General features: G+C 49.1%; 2 protein-coding genes and 12 non-coding genes across 14 annotated transcripts in view; all 14 read left to right on the top strand.

The window, feature by feature from the left end:
- Positions 1 to 86: 86 nt before the first annotated feature.
- On the top strand, positions 87 to 160 carry Trnan-guu (transfer RNA asparagine (anticodon GUU)). The gene has a single exon. It is a non-coding gene; the product is annotated as a tRNA-Asn (tRNA).
- An 86-nt stretch (positions 161 to 246) lies between these two features.
- On the top strand, positions 247 to 320 carry Trnan-guu (transfer RNA asparagine (anticodon GUU)). The gene has a single exon. It is a non-coding gene; the product is annotated as a tRNA-Asn (tRNA).
- Positions 321 to 405: 85 nt separating this feature from the next.
- Trnan-guu (transfer RNA asparagine (anticodon GUU)) lies at positions 406 to 480 on the top strand. The gene has a single exon. It is a non-coding gene; the product is annotated as a tRNA-Asn (tRNA).
- A 5,018-nt stretch (positions 481 to 5,498) lies between these two features.
- Positions 5,499 to 5,583, top strand: Trnas-uga (transfer RNA serine (anticodon UGA)). The gene has a single exon. It is a non-coding gene; the product is annotated as a tRNA-Ser (tRNA).
- Positions 5,584 to 10,478: 4,895 nt separating this feature from the next.
- Positions 10,479 to 10,560, top strand: Trnas-uga (transfer RNA serine (anticodon UGA)). Its single transcript has one exon. It is a non-coding gene; the product is annotated as a tRNA-Ser (tRNA).
- A 75-nt stretch (positions 10,561 to 10,635) lies between these two features.
- On the top strand, positions 10,636 to 10,717 carry Trnas-uga (transfer RNA serine (anticodon UGA)). The gene has a single exon. It is a non-coding gene; the product is annotated as a tRNA-Ser (tRNA).
- Positions 10,718 to 11,595: 878 nt separating this feature from the next.
- On the top strand, positions 11,596 to 11,678 carry Trnas-uga (transfer RNA serine (anticodon UGA)). The gene has a single exon. It is a non-coding gene; the product is annotated as a tRNA-Ser (tRNA).
- A 75-nt stretch (positions 11,679 to 11,753) lies between these two features.
- Trnas-uga (transfer RNA serine (anticodon UGA)) lies at positions 11,754 to 11,835 on the top strand. The gene has a single exon. It is a non-coding gene; the product is annotated as a tRNA-Ser (tRNA).
- Positions 11,836 to 11,964: 129 nt separating this feature from the next.
- On the top strand, positions 11,965 to 13,140 carry LOC119441450 (uncharacterized). The gene has a single exon (XM_037706070.1). It carries the CDS (start codon positions 11,965 to 11,967, stop codon positions 13,138 to 13,140), a length of 1,176 nt encoding a protein of 391 aa, XP_037561998.1.
- Positions 13,141 to 13,171: 31 nt separating this feature from the next.
- LOC125942841 (uncharacterized) overlaps positions 13,172 to 20,799 on the top strand; it is a 178,908-nt gene continuing 171,280 nt past the window's right edge. Inside the window, exon 1 of the mRNA XM_049661085.1 lies at positions 13,172 to 13,334. The gene's annotated coding sequence lies outside the window, so the exon portion shown is untranslated. The remainder of the gene's footprint in view (positions 13,335 to 20,799) is intronic.
- On the top strand, positions 16,896 to 16,977 carry Trnas-uga (transfer RNA serine (anticodon UGA)). Its single transcript has one exon. It is a non-coding gene; the product is annotated as a tRNA-Ser (tRNA).
- On the top strand, positions 17,053 to 17,134 carry Trnas-uga (transfer RNA serine (anticodon UGA)). The gene has a single exon. It is a non-coding gene; the product is annotated as a tRNA-Ser (tRNA).
- Trnas-uga (transfer RNA serine (anticodon UGA)) lies at positions 17,210 to 17,291 on the top strand. Its single transcript has one exon. It is a non-coding gene; the product is annotated as a tRNA-Ser (tRNA).
- Trnas-uga (transfer RNA serine (anticodon UGA)) lies at positions 17,367 to 17,448 on the top strand. Its single transcript has one exon. It is a non-coding gene; the product is annotated as a tRNA-Ser (tRNA).

The following is a 20,799-nucleotide window of genomic DNA, read 5'->3' as shown; positions in this document are numbered from 1 at the left end:
ATCCCGCCTGACGTGATGTCGGTGCACTGTATATATGCATTTGTATTGTTTCGCTAGTGTCAAAGCAGGCAATAAAGAAAAAAAAAGCCCCCGTGGCGCAATCTGATAGCGCGTTCGGCTGTTAACCGAAAGGTTGGAGGCTCGAGCCCTCCCGGGGGCGAAGCTTCTCCTTTTGATGCTTTTTGTTGTATTTATTCTGGTAGATTTTCTGTAGCAAGTGCGTGGTCGGGAGAGCGCCGAGCAGCCGCCTCCGTGGCGCAATCGGATAGCGCGTTCGGCTGTTAACCGAAAGGTTGGAGGTTCGAGCCCTCCCGGGGGCGAAGCTTCTCCTTTGATGCTTTTTTGTTGTATTTATTCTGGTAGATTTTCTGTAGCAAGTGCGTGGTCGGGAGAGCGCCGAGCAGCCGCCTCCGTGGCGCAATCGGATAGCGCGTTCGGCTGTTAACCGAAAGGTTGGAGGTTCGAGCCCTCCCGGGGCGAAGCTTCTCCTTTTGATGCTTTTTTGTTGTATTCATTCTGGTAGATTTTCTGTAGCAATGCGTGGTGGGGAGAGCGCTGAGCAGCCGCCTCCGTGGCGCAATATTCCACTTCCGGCCGCGAAAGCCTACGGACGTGTTTTCATGTGCTCCAACGGGGCGGTCTTAGCGGCTCAGTCGAGCCGCGGTAACAGGAATGCTGCTATGGATTGCCAAGATTACCAAGTCATTTTGCCGCCTCTGCCTACAGGACCATGCGTAGCCAGCACGCTATTTCTTCACGGAGACGTAAAGGCAAGACCCTACCGAGTTAGGATTTCCGAGACACGCTGGTTCGCCTGGGAGTGCTCCCCGAGGTTGACGCCTTGGGGGGCCTTCCAGATGAACCACGTGTGGGCAGTTACGTTTAGAAGCCCAGAGGCAATGAAGAAGATGCTGGACCTCGGTGACATTATGGTGAAGGGGCGTCGCTGCCTGGTGGTAACCCAGACAGCCAGTATGTGCGGCTCAAGATCTACTGGCTTCTGCACAACGTGCAAGATGAGGACGTGCGTGCCGCGCTCGCCCCTTTTGGGAAGGTCACCGAGGTGTTCAAGGAACGGTGGCGCGTTCAAGGCATCACTGATAAAGGTTCGTCAACTCGCACGGTAACCCTGAAGCTCAAATGGGGTGTCACCATTGACGACCTCCCGCACCAACTTCGGATCTCCGGCGTCATGACACTGCTGGTGGTGCCTGGGCGTGCCCCGCTGTGCCTGAGGTGCAACCGCACAGGCCATATCAGGCGAGAGTGTCGCGTGCCACGCTGTGCTATGTGTCGCCGCTTCGGGCATGACGAAAGCTCGTGCGTGCGAACATACGCCAACGTGGCGGGACCAACTGAAAGTGATGAAGTATCCAGGAGCACACAATGGACGCAGTCGATGCTGAAGAGGCCGCTGGAAGGGACGGATGTGGTGCAAAGCCCCGCTCCGAAGGACGGCACTCGTGAGCCTGAGAAGATATGGTCACCAAAGAATTGCAAAGAAGTCCTCTCCAACTGAAGCCAAAGAAACTTGCCGACAAGGATGACAAGAACAAGACAGTCAACGAGCCTGCCGAATCACTCGGACACACTCCAAGTCCTATGGACACGACGGAACCACTCAAATGAGCAGGTCCGTTAAAACGCCCGCTTGACAATACCGTGGAAAATGACGAAGATCAACTGAAGCAAGCCACGAAGAACCACTTGCGAAAACACCGACTGGGCGCCGGTTAAGCTTCAAGCCAGCACCCAACATCCCAGCGGACAGAAAAGGGCCAGCGTCGGGACCGACGTGAACCCGCAGCCAGTGTTCGCAGTATGTGGGCGTACTGCGGTGGGGAGGGGAGGGGGGCGGTGACTCCGAAATTGTTTTTGACCGAGGCTGACATCGAGCTGCCGGATAAGACGACGGAGGATGTGAAGACTGATGTCGCATGCGAACGAAGTGAGTGTCAACTGTGGCCTGTAGTCTGCTTAAGAGAGATTTCGGTCTGACGCGCCTACTCACATTGCCATGGAAATACACCTAGACACAGCATTACGATTTGGTACAATTAATGTTCGAGGCCTTGCAGGAAGGCGCAAGAATACCAGCTTTGTCGCCTGTTCATGGAAAAGAACCTGACGTAATCGCTGTACAAGAAACAAAAGTCGATAGTGAAGAAGACGGATCGAATGCTGGATCCATTTAGGTCACGTTTCTACGTATGTGTGTCCCACGCAGCCGGTACTGTAGGCGGTTGTGCACTATTTCTGAGAAGCGCTTTAGGCTTCTCGGTAGAAAGCGTCTACACAGACGAGGGTGGTCGACTAATTGTTTGCGATGTGTGTTTGCTGATTTGAAATGGCGGATTATTTGCTTGTATGCACCCAATAAGCTGAACGAGCGCAAGGCTTTCTTTGAAAGTGTTGAAGCCCATTTGCAGTGTGATGAAATTGTTGTTATGATGGGTGATTTCAATTGCGTCTGTAACGTAAAAGACAGGGTTGGAAGCCCGCCTATTCATGATGCAAGTGCGCGGTACTTGAATGTGGCGATAGAAAACTACAATTTAGAGGACGTTGGGGGTGTGATGGCCAATGCAGATACGACACCGTTCACCCATTATCAGCGAAATAGTCACGCCAGGTTGGATCGCGCCTACATATCGGCAGATCTAATACCACTGTGTAATCTATATGAAGTGAGCCATGTTTCCTTTTCTGACCACAGCTTAGTTATTTTTGCTGTTGGCCCGAAAAAGTCGACTGGTTTCAACTGGGAATTGCGGAAATTTAATGTGAAGCTCCTTGAAGATCAATCATTTTGATCGGCGTTAATGATAGACTTCAAGTATGGTTCAAAACACAACACAAAAGTCATGCAGAAGCGTGGGAGCATTTTAAACAAGAAGTCAAAATGTTCGCTATAGAAAGGTCCGGTGCTTTGCGACGAGAGGAAAAGAAAAAAGAAGTAAATGCAAACCAATCTAAATTTTTATTTATGCCTAGAAAATAATAGCCCTGGAAGGTATACGAAGAAATAAAGGAAATTAAATCCCAGTTGGAATTAGTCGAAGCTGAAAGATATAAAGGTGCGGTCATACGAGCACGCGCGGAAAAGTTATGGTGCGGCGAACAGCCGACGAAGCGTTCACTCGGTGACGAACGAGCTTATGCCTCGCGGAATGAGATAACAGCCGTAACATATGGCAGTGTGGTTGTACGAGACAAAGAAACCATACGCCGGGCCTTTTATGAGCATTACTGCGAACTGCTAGGCATGAGCCAATTCGGGAAGAAGGATTGATAATGAATTCTTGCCACTATTGCCAAGCCTTGAGGGTGAAGTAACGAAAAGGCTTGAAGAATCAATCACTGTCGAAGAAATAAAATGGGCGATTGACGCGCTCAGCTCCGGAAAAACGCCAGGGCCAGACGGTCTCAGCTCCGCTTTCTACCAAGCCTTTAAGCAGGACATAGCCATTCCCTTACATAAAGTAATTACGGAAGCGTATGAGAACTGTGTGCTCCCTCCTTCTTTTCGTCAGAGTCACACGGTGTTGATACCAAAGTCTGAAGACACTCACGCATTGTTGTCGGTACGGGCGTGCCGCCCGACAAGTCTCACAAACACAGATTATAAAATATACACCAAGGTTCTTGCACAGAGACTCCAAAATGTGATACAACAATTAGTAGGGCCCCACCAGACTTGTGGTATAGAGGACGATCTATTGTCACCAACGTACATGTAGCGAGAACAATATTGGAAAGTTGTGACGCTTTCTCAGATAGGGTGGCACTGTTGCAACTTGACCTGGAGAAAGCGTTCGATAGAGTGTCGCACGAAACACTATTTCTTGTTTTGGAACATGCCAATATAGGTTCTGTTCTTCTGCAAGGTGTTAAAATGTGTTACGATGGGGTATCTACAAAACTAATAGTTAACAGCCAACGGCTATGATAGAAGTTAAGTCCGCTCTGCGCCAAGGTGCCTTATCGCCTTTACTTTTTGCCTTATACATTGAACCATTTTGCTTAAAGGTTATTAGTAGTACTATCATAAGGGGATTTTCGATGGCCTCCAGAGAAGTAAAGATTTTAGCCTGCGCGGACGATATCGCCCTATTCTGTCGAGACAAGGAAAGCGTCTCTAATGCAGTAGAGGTAGCAAACAGATTCTGCAAGGTCACCGGAAGTGCGATAAACTGGAGCAAATCATTGGGATTGGCATGTAATGGGAACGATAAAGCAGAATTTTTTTAAAATATGCAGTGGACCGTGACCCTGCGCGGTACCTTGGAGTACCGCTACAACACTACCATGATACAAATGAGTATTGGCAAGAAAGTAGAGCAAGTTAAAGTTAAAGCAACAAAGTTTGGAGGTAGGAATTTGTCGATTTTCGCGCGATCAACAGTATGCAATCTTTTTCTTTTGCGAAAATATGGTATGTGCTGCAAGCACTGTGCGTGTCAAGAATGACCATCCAAAAGATACACAGAGCATGCGCTGTTTTTATATGGGGATCCACATGAGAGAGAACCAGTCGCACGAATTTATTTCGATCGGTGAAGTCTAGGGCCTTGTGTTGGTGCTTATTTTTGAGGCAAGTTGTCACGAGATTTATTTTCCCGCGAGATCAGAAGGATCCCTTTTTGCGAACAGTTGTGCCAAGTACGTTTACGAGATGTGTACCTCAGTTTATCGTATCCTCAAATCGGCAAATGGTGCAAGTCTCCGCAGCTTTTTACGGGAGGTAGCTTGTCCGTGGAATTCTTGTGTGCTCGCTTTTCATTTATTATCGCTATTGTTGGAAGGAAAAAATTGTACAAGGATCTAGTAGATATTTGCATGCGTTCCTTTGTACCGTTCTATTATTCAGCGACCACAGGAGTGGACGTATTGAAGCGAGTGAACGGATGCCAGTGCGGTCTGGGGTCAAAACTTTCTTCTCCAACTGCATACTGGAACTCTTCCCGTCAAAACCTGGGCTACAACAAAAAAGGCCTTTTTGTGGCGTGGTCCATAAACTGCATCTTGTGTAGGAAACCCGAGAAAATAGAACACATTTTCTTGGATTGCTCGGACGCACTTTTCCTGTGGGACATATGCAACGTACACTGAAAAGGATTTACCTGTCACACCGTCGGCATCCGTTTCCTTCCAATTGCGAGTGAAGATGGTGTTCCTTATGACATGTTTATGGCGCTGACTCTACACAGCCTGTGGAAAACGCGCATGGATGTCAGGCATGAACGTCTGGTTATTCGCTCAGCTAGGGAGCATTTTATTGAAGTATTTTGTTCTTGCGCGAGGCTTGCAATGCACGACTAGCTAAGCCTGAATGGGCAACTTTGTTAGATGTACTCGTCTGTCCTAAAGCGTTTTTAACATAGGCGCCAGCCATTGACGGCAGGCGTTTATACCACCAGAGCATTGTAAATATCATATTCGCTTCATGTGTATGTGTGTTTCTATCTTTGTCAAAGAACGGCAATAAAGAAAAAAAATGCAGTCGTGGCCGAGTGGTTAAGGCGATAGACTTGAAATCTATTGGTGTTGTACGCCGCGCAGGTTCGAATCTTGCCGGCGCATGCATTGTTTTTCTTTTGTTTCGCCATAATCAGGAATCTGAGCAGCGGAGAGAAAGCTCCTTTTGTTCTTGCAGTCGTAGCCAGATTCTGCTTAGGGCCACCGAGCGTGACGGACGCATGATGACGGGCTCCGTAGGAGCGGCTTCAGCGGCCAGAGCGGCCGCGGTAACATGAATTTTGCTGCTGACGAGTATCAAGTGTGTTTGCCGAGTGTGCCACAGGGCGTTTTGTTGTGAACACAGTTTTTTTACATTGTGACATCAGGGCCCGCCCATACCGGGTGGAAGATTTCCGCAGATGCGCTCGCCCCGTTATCGCTCCTGCCGGAAGTGGTGGCTCTCGGGGCCTACCGTATGAGCCACGTTTGGGCCGTGACCTTCAAGGACAACGAAGCCGTGATGAAGATAGTCAGCGTTGGTGAGCTGCAGGTCAAAAAGGGCCGATGCCTCGTCATTGACCCCGCCAACCAGGATGTGGCGCTTGAATGTGCATTGGCACGCTGAAGTTGAAGCCGGGCGTAATGCTGGACGATCTCCCACATCAGGTGAGCGTCGCCGGCGAGCTGGCTGTAGTGGTTGTGCCGCGCAGGGCCCCTCTCTGCCTACGCTGCCGCGGAACGGGCCATATTCGTCGCGACTGCCGCATTACCGCGGTGTGGTGCGTGCCGACGCTTCGGTCACGAGAGATGTCAGTGCGAGCGGACGTACGCTAGGTGACCGGACCCGTGAGCAACGACGACAACTCCGCCCTACTCATGGACGAGGCGGACATGGAAGACACATCGTCCACGGCTAAGGAAGCAGCTGGCGAGGCGGCAAAGACGGAGGTACGACTTCAGCAACAGGGAGCAACATGTCAATGAAGCCGTCGCCACTGAACAACAAGAGCAAGTAGAGGGCACTGTAGCCATGCCGAACCGTGAGGAAGAGAGCCCACCTGATCCGGGAGCGGCCTCCACCGCCCCTGAACAGGAAGACATGGACACCCATACCGGGCTTGCTAACTTGCAGGCGGGGAAACGCCCGCGCGACCAGACCAATAGCCTGGCTACGTTGCAGGACAGCAGCGGCGGAGACGAGCCACCGCCCAAAACGCCAGGTATGAGGAGACCAACCTTGAAGCTGCGGCCGAACATTACGGCCGATTCACGGCAGGCGGGTAAACCGCCTCCGTAGTTCTGTACTGTGCTTAGCTTGAGGCAGGTTGGGGGGTTGGTGAGTGCAATGGCCGTCACCCTGAGCGCTATTCTTTTGGATATGTGTCAGGAACGAGGGCCCAAGTTGCATGTGAGTGTTGCTTTCGAGAGGTCGGGTTGTGTTCCCTTTTGTGGCATTCGACGCGGTTATTGGCACGTCATTATGAATACTCGTCCTTGCGTAACTGTGGTGGGCACCATTCTACCGTGTAGTCATGACAGCTAATATCGAAGGAGCGCTACGTGTAGCCACGTTAAATGTACGAGGGCTCGGTGCAAGAAGGCGGCAATGTCAGCTAAGCCGGCTACTCTTAGATAATGACTTGCATCTTGTGGGAATCCAAGAACGAAAATAGAGAGCCAAGAACTAACCGACAGAATGGTGTCCAATTTTCGTGCGCACTTTGACGTGTGTGTTCTCACGCTGTTGGTGGATCAGGTGGTTGCGCTGTATTCATACGAAGAAACTTTGGCATTTGTGTGCAGTCAGTGTTTTCGTGTAAAAGTGGGCGCCTTTTAGTGACTGAATTTTGTTTTTGCGATAAGGATTTCCGTGTCATTTGTGTCTACGCACCGAATATTAAAACAGACCGGCGATCCTTCTTTGAGCGTCTTGAAGAGTACGTAAAATGTGACAAGGTGGTAATACTGCTGGGCGATTTTAACTGTGTATGCACTGCTGACGATCGCGCAAAAGTTTCACGCGTTCGCGATAAGAGTGCTGAATTGCTAAATGCAGTGGTGCATGATTACGACTTGGAAGATATCGGTAGTGTCTTCGGCAGCGGTACCCACCCACAGTTTACGCACTTCCAGTGTGATAGCCACGCTCGGCTAGATAGATTATATGTGTCAGCCGAATTGTTGCCCTTGTGTAGGGAATATGATGTGCAACCCATTGCATATAGCGATCATTGCTTGGTAGCTGCCACCTTTGGGAGAAGACAGATCAAACACACCTTTAACTGGGACCTCTGGAAATTGAACGCGCAGTTGCTGGATGACGATGCTTTCGTTGATGCTGTTGCGAAGGAACTAGAAAGCCTGATTTCAGTCGAATTAGCAAGCTTCGCCATTAAATGGGAAGAATTTAAACAGAAAGTAAAAACAATGGCTATTGAAAGCAGCAGTGTCCTTCGGCATAACCTGAAACAGGCAGAACCGAACCTTCGCCAGCAACTGCAATTTTCATCAGCATGAAAAGTGTCCAGCCTGGTGTGTATGTTAACGAAATAAAGGAAGTGAAAGCCGAACTCGAAAGGATAGACTCTGAGAAATACAAAGCCGCCGTTGTGCGATCAAGGTCTAAGAAGCTGTGGGCGGGAGAAGCGCCAACAAAACGAGCTCTCTCAGACGAGAAAAGGTACGCATGTCGGAAGGAAATCCGCCAGCTAGCTAAAGGCAATGACATCACGTCCGACAAAAACGACATCAAACAAGGGATCGTCGATCACTTCAAAGCCTTCTTAGGTCAACCACGCGAACCTAAAGGTGGCTACCAGACGGAATTCCTTTCATTGATGCCAAAGCTTGATGAAGAAGTTAAGGCACGGCTAGAACATCCCATTACCCTGAGTGAGATAGAGTGCGCAATAGACGAGTTGGCGCCCGGTAAAGCACCTGGGCCTGATGGCTTAGGGGCTACTTTCTATAAAACGTTTAAGTCAGCGCTGGCTCATGTCCTCCATCTAGTTATCAGCGAAGCGTATGACCGAAAAAGATTGCCCTTGTCTTTCACAACCTCGCATATCGTGCTAATCCGGAAGAGTGATGACGAAAAGAAACGTTTGTTGCCAGGCTCATATCGCCCGATAACTCTAGCCAACGTTGACTATAAAATATTCACGAAAGTTTTAGCGAAACGACTGCAAAGTGTCATCAAAACATTGGTAGGGCCTCACCAGACTTGTGGCATTAAAGGCCGCAGTATTACAACAAATGTACACGTGGTTCGAAGTGTGCTAGAGTGTTGCGACGCGATTGGCGATTACGTCGCGATGATGCACATGAGTTTGGCGAAAGCCTTCGACCTCGTCTCGCACAAGGCTCTACTATGCATACTCGAACATACGAATGTTGGCAGTGTCATAACGGAAGGCGTAACGATGGCGTACAAAGAATGCTCAACGCGAATCATTGTTAATGGGGAGCTCACCGATAGCTTTCGTGTGCTCTCGTCGGTGCGTCAAGGATGCCCGCTTTCGCCCCTTCTGTTTGCTGCTTATCTCGAGCCACTCTGTTTGGCCATTAAAAACAACGACCGCATAGCAGGCTATCGACTACAGGCAGCACACGTTAAAATATTGGCGTATGCAGACGACATCGTGATTCTCTGTACAAATAAAGCCAGCATTAAAGAGGCAACAACTGAAGTCGAAAAATTTTGCGTTTCAGCTGGAGCCCAGATAAATTGGGATAAAAGTTATGGCTTCTGGCATGGGAGTTGGGAAGACACGCCGGAGACCTTTTCTCGATTGAATTGGTCAAAGTTGCCTACACCGTACCTGGGGGTGCCTCTCGGAAGTTACCGTGAGGCCGAACCGTACTGGCTCGACCAAGCGTCGAGAGCAAAGGAAAAGGCTGACGGTTGGAGAGGAAAGCAATTGTCAATGTTTTCTAGAGCCACTGTTTGGAACCTCTTTTTAGTTTCTAAAATATGGTATGTTATGAATGTGTTGTGTGCTGCGCGGGTAAGCGTACAAAAAATTCACCGCATTTTCGCTACTTTCATTTCGGCCTCTACCTGGGAGAGGACGAGTCGAACAAACTTGTTTCTCCCTGTCAAGAAAGGTGGGCTTGGTCTGGTTCACTTGTTTTTGCGACAAATTATGTCACGCTTTGTGTTTCTGCGGGATCAAAATGATCTTTCTTCGAACAATAGTACAAGTACGGCTGGGCAGACTTCTTCCGGGATTCGTTGTTTCGTCGGCTCAGAACATGCCGGGAACTGTGAAAGGATACCTGCGTGAAGTGGTGATGTCATATAGGAGGTTAAATGTGCGTTTCTCACAGCAGTATCTGTCCACCGTTACAAAGAAAAAATTGTACAGAGACCTTGTGGACACGATGCTCCCCGTACCTTTGTACCGCTCGCCACACCGTGGAGGCCCCGGACAGGACGTGCTAAAAAGAGTGAAGAAAATGCCAGTACGGCCATCAACTAAATCCTTCTTCTTCCAATTACATTCAAACACACTTCCCGTTAAGACCTGGCTTCATAGCAAGGGTATTTTCATCCCCTGGAACACCAACTGCTTTTATGTAAAAAACCAGAAACAGTGGAACATGTTTTCCTAGACTGCTGGGACCCGATCTTTCACTGGGACGTTCTGCAGAGAACGCTGAAGAAGCAGTTACCCCTGGACCCGTATGGGATACGCTTTTTGCCTATAGATACCTCAGAGCAAGTACCGTACGACCTCATTATGGTCCTGGGCCTCCACGCTATGTGGAAAACTCGCATGCAATTGAACATGCAGACTTGGTTGTAATACCGGTGCGAGAACACTTCATTGAGAGTGTTGTTTACGTGAGAGACGCTTACAAATCACTGCCTGATCCACCACAATGGATGTATGTACTCGATGAACTGGTGTCACTGAAAAGATTTTAGTGCTGTGTTGGCCAAAGTGTGGCTGGCACGTTTTATCATTTGTAACCCTTGATTTGTACGTCGACGACGGCAATAAAGAAAAAAAAAAGCAGTCATGGCCGAGTGGTTAAGGCGATAGACTTGAAATCTATTGGGTGGTACCCGCGCAGGTTCGAATCCTGCCGACTGCGTGCGTTGTTTTTCTTTTGCTTTGCTTCGCCTTAATCAGGAATCTGAGATGCGGAGAGAAAGCGCCTTCTGTTCTTGCAGTCGTGGCCGAGTGGTTAAGGCGATAGACTTGAAATCTATTGGGTGGTACCCGCGCAGGTTCGAATCCTGCCGACTGCGTGCGTTGTTTTTCTTTTGCTTTGCTTCGCCTTAATCGGGAATCTGAGATGCGGAGAGAAAGCGCCTTCTGTTCTTGCAGTCGTGGCCGAGTATCTTAAAGAAGTAGTCGATAGTGTGCGCTTTCTTTCAGTGCGTTTTTCTTTCGATTATTTATCCGGCGTGAAAAGAAAGACATATAAAGATGTGTGCGATATTGTATTTCCAGTGCCATTGTACAGAGCGATATACAGTGGAGGACCAGGACAGGATGTCCTTAAACGGGTGAAAAGAATGGAGGTGCCTACTGGGGCAAAAACATTCTTTTTTAGGCTACACACAGGAACGCTGTCAGTGAAGACATTCATGGAAGAACGCGGCTTCCTTGTACCATGGGGCCCACACTGCTTGATTTGCAAGCAACCTGAAACTGTAGATCATGTGTTCTTGGATTGCTGGGAAGGTGTCTACTTCTGGGACGTCCTAAAACGGACAATCAAGAAGGAGTTTCCGTTGAATCCGCATGGGATCAGGTACTTACCGATTGAGAGTGAGGACGGGGTTCCATACGACCTAATTATGCTCAATGGCCTTCCACTGTTTATGGCGGGCACGAATGGCTGGGTACCATTGCGACCCAGATGCTAGGCCTGCTCGTAGTTATTTTCGAGAAAGTATGTCTCGTTTCATTGAAATTAAGAAAATACAAGATTGTGTACCCGATTGGCTGTCGACGATAGAACCTCTGACAGCTTTAAAAGAATTTTAGTTTGACAACGCCAGTCCATGTTGGGCTGATGGCTTACATGTTTTTCTGTATGTTCTGTAGGTGTTATTTTTGTGATGTCTGTTTCTATACTGAGTGTTCTGTACATTGTCAAAGACCGGCAATAAAAAAAATTGCAGTCGTGGCCGATTGGTTAAGTCGATAGACTTGAAATCTATTGGGTGGTACCCGCGCAAGGTTCGAATCCTGCCGACTGCGTGCATTATTTTTCTTTTGTTTTGCTTCGTCATAATCAGGAATCTTAGCCGCGGAGAGAAAGTGCCTTTTGTTCTTGCTGTCGTGGCCGAGTGGTTAAGGGGATAGACTTGAAATCTGTTGGGTGGTACCCGCGCAGGTTCGAATCCTGCCGACTGCGTGCATTATTTTTCTTTTGTTTTGCTTCGCCTTAATCAGGAATATGAGCCGCGGAGAGAAAGCGCCTTTTGTTCTTGCAGTCGTGGCCGGGATTCTACTTCCGGCCACCGAGCGTGACGGGCGTGAAGTCATGTGCTCCAACGGAGCGGTATCAGCGGCCCAGCTTGGCCGCGGAAACAGGTTTACTGGCTCAAGTGATCAGGACTACGAATTTATTTTGCCGCGGCTACCAACAGGTCGAATTGTGTTAAATACTCTGTTTTTGCACGCCGACGTCAGAGCAAGGCCCCACAAGGTCGAGGATTTTCGCGACGCACTGGTCGGTTTGGCACTGCTCCCCGAGGTTATCGCCTTGGGGGCGTACCAAATGAACCACATTTGGGCTATCACGTTCAAGAGTGCCGAAGGAATGAAGAAGCTGCTCTCCACCCGTGAAATGAAATTGAAAGAACGTCGGTGCGTTGTTATTGATCCCGGTGACCAGGACGTGAGGATGAAGATCCACTGGATTCTGTACAATGTGCAGGATGAAGACGTGCGAACAGCGCTTGCACCGTACGGCACCGTGACGGAAGTCGCCAAGGAACGTTGGCGCGTTCAGGGAGTCATGGACAAAGGTTCGTCAACGCGTTCTGTCTCCTTGAAGTTGAAGCCGGGTGTTACAGTTGAGGACCTGCCGCACCAGCTACGCATTGCTGGAGAACAGGCCCTCGTTGTTGTTCCTGGAAGAGCCCCACTTTGCCTTAGGTGCCATACCTCAGGACACGTTCGACGGGAATGTAAAGTACCCCGTTGCAGTCAGTGTCGCCGCTTCGGCCACGATGAGTCGCAGTGCGTCAAAACGTACGCAAATGTCACAGGGCCCATGAGAAGAGAGGACCATTCCGAACTTGTCATGGATGCGGATGAAGCCGAGGAGGCAGCGAGAACAGCAGAAAAGAACGTGCCGTCGCCAGCTTCTACGCCTAACGTTATTAGTGGAGGCGGGGCAACGACACAGACCGAGGACAAGACCGCTGTGCCTCTTCAGGCTGTTGAAGACCTGAATGTTGATGCTGCGGAAGGAAAAGGAAGCCAAAGTGCTTCTACTGAAGGTGTAAAACCAATAGAGGACGAAGATGGCATGGGACAGTCGTCCAACCAAGCATTAGCAGTGCGGCAGCAAAGAGGACTCACGACAAGGCCTGCGTCGAAGAGGCTCAAGGTCCTCCTACAAGCATCGATGAACCACCTTCCAAATCGGCAGGACAGCGCCGGCCGACGTTTCGTCCTAAACCCAACATCCCGCCGGACAAAAGGCCGGTGACGACTACACCGACGTAGAAGTCATGGCTCTCTTCTGGCTTGGCAAAGGACGGGAGGAGACGCACGAAGGAGCTATCAAGTGCGGCGCGCTGACACTGCGTGCTGCGGAGGGCCCGCCCATCTCTTGGGTGTGCTCGAGAACTCTTGAAAGGACACAATTGCTGTACTCCTCTTTTCGATGTTTTGCGGCTGAAGGTGAGCACGAAGCGGTTCCGTCCTTTTAATTTGTCGCGCACATGGCGGTCAAAACAAAAGCACCACTTAGATTTGCCACGATTAATGTAAGGGGACTGGCAGCGAGGCGACGTCAGTACCAATTAAGTCGCTTGCTGCTCGAGAATGATGTGGACGTAGTGGCAGTGCAGGAGACAAAGGTGGCTAGTGAAGATCAGACGAACCGCATGGTTGAGCCCTTTAGAAGCCGATACAATGTATGTGTGTGTCATTCTGTTGGTACATCGGGAGGATGTGCCATTTTAATCCGGAATTCTTTAGGTGTTATTGAAGAATGTGTTACAGTTTGCAACACAGGGCGTTTCGTCATGTGTGATTTTTCCTATCTTGATGTACAGTGGCGCGTAGTGTGTGTGTATGCGCCAAATAAGGAAATTGAGCGCAAAGCATTCTTCGAAATGTTGCAGCCCTATCTGAAGTCTCCTAGATATATTATCCTTATGGGAGACTTTAACTGCGTTTGCATGCCCGAGGACAGAGTTACGAACGCGACCATTAGAAGCCAAAGCTCGTTACTACTGAGAGCAATTGTCCAAGACTACAGCTTGGAAGACGTTGGGAGTGCACTGTCAGAAGGAGCCCGTCCGCAATTTACGCATTTCCAACGAGCAAGTCATGCAAGACTGGACAGAGCTTATGTGTCAGCTTGCGTGGTCCCAATGTGCAATGACTACCTGGTTAAAAACGTTGCGTTTAGCGATCATTGCATGGTAATGTTTACACTGGGAACGAAGACCAAAAGGTCGAAGTTCAACTGGAATCTTTGGAAATTCAATGTAAAGCTTCTTGAGGATGAAATTTTTGTGCGTACAGTAAAAGAAAAAATGGACTTTTTACAAACGGATGAGCACGGAGACATTATTGCAAACTGGGAACATTTTAAAGAGGAAATAAAAATGAGCGCTATAGAAAGAGTGAGTGTGCTACGCCAAAGGGAGAAGGCAGACGAAAAAGAACTTCATAGCCGCTTAAATTTGCTTCTCAGTTTGGAAAGTGCGCAGCCGGGCCAGTTTGCAAAAGAAATAAGAGAAACAAAAAATAAATTAGAACTGTTGGACAAGGAAAATACAAAGGAGCAGTCATACGAGCACGTACAGAACGGTTGTGGTTGGGCGAGATGCCGACAAAACGGTCCCTCTGTGACGAAAAGCGATATGCAGTCAACAACGAGATAAAAGGGATAGAATACAGGGGCGAAATTGCTTATGATTCCAACACTATTCAGAGAGCGTTTGTTGATTACTACGAAGGACTACTGGGTCACGAGTCGAACGTAAAAGAGGGCCTTGCGGCGGAATTTTTGGCACTGATGCCTATCTTAGATGATGAAGTCAAGCTTGGGCTCGAGGAGCCGATTAGTGCAGCGGAAGTGGAGCGTGCAATCGACGAGTTAAGCTCTGGCAAATCACCTGGACCGGACGGGCTGGGCGCAGCTTTTTACAAAGCGTTCAAAGGAGACATAGTGTATATTCTACACAACGTAATTCAAGCAACGTACGAAAAACAGATAATGCCTCCGTCTTTTCGAAGAACTCACATCGTCTTGGTTCCGAAGAGTGACGACCCAGTAAAGAGATTGTCAGTCAAAGCTTATCGGCCCATAAGTCTCACGAATGTGGACTATAAGATTTTCATGAAGGTTCTAGGCAGAAGGTTGCAGAATGTAATAAAAGCTATCGTCGGCCCACACCAAACGTGCGGGATTAAAGGACGCACGATACAGACAAATATTCATGTAGCACGGAGTATATTGGAATGCGGCGATGCATTTGATAAACGCGTAGAAATGTTGCAACTAGACATGGAAAAGGCCTTTGACCGAGTCAACTATCATATCCTGTTTTCTATCCTTGAACACGTGAATGTTGGCCGAGTGCTCTTGGAAGGTGTCAAAATGGCATATGCTGGTTGTACGGCAAACATCATTGTTAATAAGCAAATGAGTGAAAGTATCGCTGTTCGTTCTTCAGGGAGACAAGGGTGCCCATTGTCTCCATTGTTGTTTGCACTGTATCTGGAACCTTTTTGCCTGAAAATTTTGTCAAACGAAAAAGTGCGAGGCTTCACGATGTTGTCCACCGAAGTTAAAGTTCTATCTTATGCGGATGATATCGCTATTTTCTGTGAAGATAAAGACAGTATAGCTGAAGCGGTGAAAGACGCGGCTAGGTTTTGCAAAGCCTCCGGAAGCGTGATAAACTGGGAAAAGTGCTTTGGCTTCTGGCACGGCAATTGGGATTACGCACCTGTTATGTTCGAGAGTGTTCAGTGGATAACGTCACCTGTCAAATACTTGGGAGTACCGCTAGACCACTATCGAGAACCGGCAAAATATTGGGAAACGGAAATTGAGCGCACGCGAGAAAGTACGCAGAAATGGGGTGGGCGTGATCACTCAATTTTTGCGCGGGCCACAGTATGCAACCTTTTTCTGGTGGCAAAGGTGTGGTACGTGCTTCAGGCGTTTTGCATGTCACAGACCAGCGTCCAGAGATTGCATCGAGTCTTCGCAGTGTTCATTTGGGGGTCGAGTTGGGAGAGGACAAGTCGCAAAAATCTCTTTCTATCTGCGGGAAAAGGGGGCCTAGGTTTGGCTCATTTGTTTATCAGGCAACTCGTGGCCAGATTTCTGTTCCTCCGAGACCAAAAAGACGCGTTCTTGCGGACCGTAATGCAAATTTGTTTCAAAGAAGCACTGCCTGAATATGTTGTATCATCCAGCCCTGTGAAACACGTGCGGGTGCGCGGCTTTCTTTGGGAAGTTATGCGCGCATTTCAGTGTTTGAAAGTTCGTTTTTCTGCGCAGTATCTTGCTGATGTTAGAAGGAAACAGCTTTATAAAGATCTCATTGACACTATGTTGCCTGTACCTGTGTACCGTTCCATATACTGTGTCGGCTCTGAAAAAAATGTCCTGAAGAGAGTTAAGAAAATGTCGGTGCGGCCCTCGATGAAAACATTCTTCTTTCAGCTGCACACTGGCACACTGCCCGTGAAGCCATGGCTTCAAGAAAAAGGAATATTTGTCCCTTGGTCCATAAACTGCCTAATCTGCCGAAAACCAGAGACAATAGACCACATGTTTCTTCACTGCACAGACTCTGTATTTCACTGGGACGTGTTGCAACGAACTTTAAAAAAGCCGCTACCGATATCGCCTTATGGTATACGATTTCTACCGGTAGATGGCGTAGACGAAGTACCTTGGGACATGTTTATGCTTGTCAGCCTACACAGTATATGGAAAAACCGAATGGCATTCAGACATGCAGATGAGACGGTTCTCTCCATACGTGATTACTTTGTGGAGAGCATATCTTATATAAGAGATGTGTTTAAGGCCCAAAAGAAACAACCAGAGTAGCTCCGAATAATGGATGACCTTGTTCAGCTGAAACGATTTTAATCATGTGGTGTGAGCAGGGCAGACCACTGCTCGCATCTTTTACATGTAAAGTGTTGTAAGTGATGTGTGTGTGTTACTTTGTGTTTTGTACCAAGATGGTAATAAAGAAAAAAAAAGCAGTCGTGGCCGAGTGGTTCAGGCGATAGACTTGAAATCTATTGGGTTGTACCCGCGCAGGTTCGAATCCTGCCGGCTGCGTGCATTGTTTTTCTTTTGTTTTGCTTCGCCTTAATCAGGAATCTGAGCAGCGGAGAGAAAGCAGCCTCATTTCTTGCAGTCATGGCCGAGTGGTTAAGGCGATAGACTTGAAATCTATTGGGTTGTACCCGCGCAGGTTCGAATCCTGCCGGCTGCGTGCATTATTTTTCTTTTGTTTTGCTTCGCCTTAATCAGGAATCTGAGCAGCGGAGAGAAAGCGCCTTCTGTTCTTGCAGTCGTGGCCGAGTGGTTAAGGCGATAGACTTGAAATCTATTGGGTTGCACCCGCGCAGGTTCGAATCCTGCCGGCTGCGTGCATTATTTTTCTTTTGTTTTGCTTCGTCATAACCAGGAATCTTAGCCGCGGAGAGAAAGCGCCTCTTGTTCTTGCAGTCGTGGCCGAGTGGTTAAGGCGATAGACTTGAAATCTATTGGGTTGTACCCGCGCAGGTTCGAATCCTGCCGGCTGCGTGCATTATTTTCCTTTTGTTTTGCTTCGTCATAATCAGGAATCTTAGCCGCGGAGAGAAAGCGCCTTTTGTTCTTGCAGTCGTGGCCGAGTCATTCTGCTTCCGGCAGCCGAGCTGCGCGGTCAGCAGAGTCATGGGCTCCAATGGAGCGGCGACAGCGACCCTAGTCGGCCGCGGAAACAGGGTGAACTGTGAAGACGACACAGGCTATCAGATTATTTTGCCTCCCTTGCCAAAAGGACGCGTGGTGTTGAACACCGTATTTTTGCACGGTGACGTGCGAGCCAGACCCTACAGAGCTGAGGATTTTCGGGACGCTCTCGGCCCAACAGGACTGCTGCCGGAGGTGCTTGCGCTTGGGGCTTACCAGATCAACCACGTCTGGGCGGTGACCATGAACAACGCCGACGCCACGAAACGGCTGATGGACGTCAAGGAGCTCAAGGTAAAGGGGCGGCGCTGCATCGTGGTTGACCCCCAAGACCAGCAGGTACGGCTGCGTCTTCATTGGCTAATACACGGTGTGGCTGATGAAGATGTAAGAACGGCGCTGGCGGCCTTTGGAAAGGTCGTTCAGGTCACCCGAGAGCGATGGCGGGTACAAGGAATCAGCGACAAGGGGACGACTACCCGCTCCGTGTTGCTCAAGAGCGGCGTGAAGCTGGAAGACCTCCCACACCAAATCAGGGTCGCAGGTGAACTGGCACTTGTTGTCGTGCCTGGCCGCCCAATGGCAGTGCTTGCGCTGCCAAGGCTCTGGTCATGTACGTCGGGAGTGCAAGGTCCCTCGGTGCTCGCAATGCCGCAGGTTTGGTCACTCGGAAGACCAGTGCATACGCACGTACGCTTCTGCGACCGGGCCGGCCGAGGGTGACGACGCCGCGCAGTTGGTGATGGATGTGGCCGAGGCCGAGGACGCGGCAAAAGGGGCAGGAGACCAGGCAACCCCAAGTGCGGCAGCCTGTTCGCTTGCACCGGCTGTCGAGGCGGTGGCACCAGTGGACAACAAGGCTACCGATGGAGGGGCAGAAGATACAACGGACAAGACTAAGGAAGAAAGCCCAAGCAACTCAGCGGATGCATGTGTGCCAATGCAGACAGTGGAAGACCCGTCGGAAAAGAACGACGCAACGGGCAGCAACGTCGGAGCCTCTGTCAAACGTCCTCTTGAACAGCCTGCAGGCAGCAACGCAGCGAACCAAGGAAGTAGCGAGGACGGGCCGCCTTCGAAGACATCTGTGGGCAGGCGCAGCAGCTACAAGCCACGTCCCAACATTAATACAGCGGAAAAAAAGACTGGCGACAAGCCACCAGCGCTCTCCAGTGGCACCGGTCCACCGGGTGGACCTAGGGGCGTCTAGCGGAGAGCTAGACGCTAAAGGTAAGCACCATGCTCCGGGCCCAATCTCATTTCACTAGACAGCCATGGCTACCAACCCGATGCTTAGATTGGCGACGCTAAACGTTCGAGGTCTGGCCGCCAAGCGAAAGCAGAGCCAAGTGTTCAGGCTCCTGGTGGACCATGACCTTGACGTGTTAGCAGTGCAAGAGACAAAAGTGGATGGTGACGAGGAGACACGGAGCATGGTGCAGCGGTTTACGTCGCGGTATTACGCGATAGTGAGCCACGCCATAGGGGCGTCGGCGGGTTGCGTATTGTTTGTCAAGAAATTATCGGGTCTCGCGGTGCAAGGCATTTTTTCATGTTCATCCTGCCGGTTAGTTTCGTGCGATTTTGTATTGAGTGGACTTGAATGGCGTGTGGTGTGTATTTATGCGCCAAATGCGTCAGAAGATCGGTCGCTTTTTTTCTCAAAGTTAAAGGAGCACATGTCTTCTGATAAGCATATGGTACTGTTAGGTGATTTTAATTGTGTTCTCAATGCCAGAGATAGGTCAAATTGAGGCCTAAAGAGCGATAAAGGTCGGGACATTTTGGCCGAGATAATTACTGAATGGGAATTGGAGGACGTGGCGGACTGCATGATGGGGACGCGAGATGTGCGTTTCACGCACTTTCAGGGAAACAGCCATCCGCGTTTAGATCGCATTTACGTGTCGCTTGCAGCAATATCGATGTGCAACAGTTACAATGTCTGTCCTATTTCCTTCACTGATCATTGTCTAGTTAAATGTGACATAGGAAGAAAGACAAAAGGTTGCAGATTCTCTTGGGAACTGTGGAAAATGAATTCGAAACTGACCACTGATGAAAGTTTCGTAACAGAGGTGTTGGAGTGCATCGCCGAAACTCTTCTGAAAGGAGAAGGTAAATTTGCAGAACGATGGGAAGAGTTTAAACAGCGGATTAAAATGAAAGCCATCGATCGTACCGTCACACTAAATTATGAAGCAAAAAAGAAAGAAAACGAACTAAGAACAACCTTGGAAAAGTTGACAGAACTGGAGTGCCAAGAGCCGGGAGCATTCAAAAGTGATATACGGAATATCAAACAGCAACTTGAACTGCATGACGAGGAGCGTTATCGCGGCGCGATTGTTCGTGCTAGAGCCGAGACCTTTGATGTGGGGGAGACACCCACAAAATGGGCGCATGGACTGGAAAAGCCGCACGCACGACGCAATCAGATTGACGTGATCGAAGCAAGCGGTCACGAAGTTACAGGTACCGATAGCATAGCACGTGTGTTCTTTCAGCACTATGAGAATCTATTTGCACATAGGCAGGTAGACCTGGAACGCTTTAAAACGAAGTTTTTAGCACGCATGCCCCAACTGAGTGATGAAACGAAAGCTGCATTAGAAGCACCGATAACTGTTTTTGAAATGGAACGCGCGATTGATAACTTGAATCCCGGCAAGTCGCCTGGCCCTGATGGGCTTTGCGCTGCGTGGTACAAGCGCTTTAAAAAGGAATTGTCAGAAGTGCTCGTAGCAGTTTTCAACGAAGCGTACGAAGGAAAGGTATTACCACCGTCGTTCAGTGAATCCCACACGGTGCTGATTCCGAAGTCAGAGGATGAGGACAAGCTGAAGCAAGTAACATCATATAGACCAATAGCACTCACAAATGTGGACTACAAGGTTTTAATGAATGTTCTAGCTGCTAGACTTCAGACATTTATTAAAGACATAGTCGGTCCGCACCAAACATGTGGAATTAAGGGTCGCACTAAATAATAATGACTACTGGCAGCCAACAAGCAGACCTCTTACGTGAAAAGGCGAATGCTTGGAGGGCTAATTATCTCTCCATGTTTGCGAGGGCTACCGTGTGTAACATGTTTTTGTGGCTAAATTATGGTATGTGATGCAAGTTATGTACTGTTCTAGGGTAAATGTGCAAAAATTGCATAGGGTTTTTGTGATCTTTGTGTGGCGATCTACCTGG

This window comes from Dermacentor silvarum, chromosome 1, assembly GCF_013339745.2.
Source record: "Dermacentor silvarum isolate Dsil-2018 chromosome 1, BIME_Dsil_1.4, whole genome shotgun sequence".
NCBI classification, from domain to species: Eukaryota; Metazoa; Arthropoda; class Arachnida; order Ixodida; family Ixodidae; genus Dermacentor; species Dermacentor silvarum.
Note: the sequence above shows the minus strand (reverse complement) of the source record. Positions and strands in the feature narration are given on the sequence as shown.

Coding starts and splice junctions, on each gene's coding strand:
- LOC119441450 (XM_037706070.1), top strand. CDS start 11,965: ATGTGCTCCAACGGAGCGGTATCAGCGGCCCAGCTTGGCCGCGGAAAC.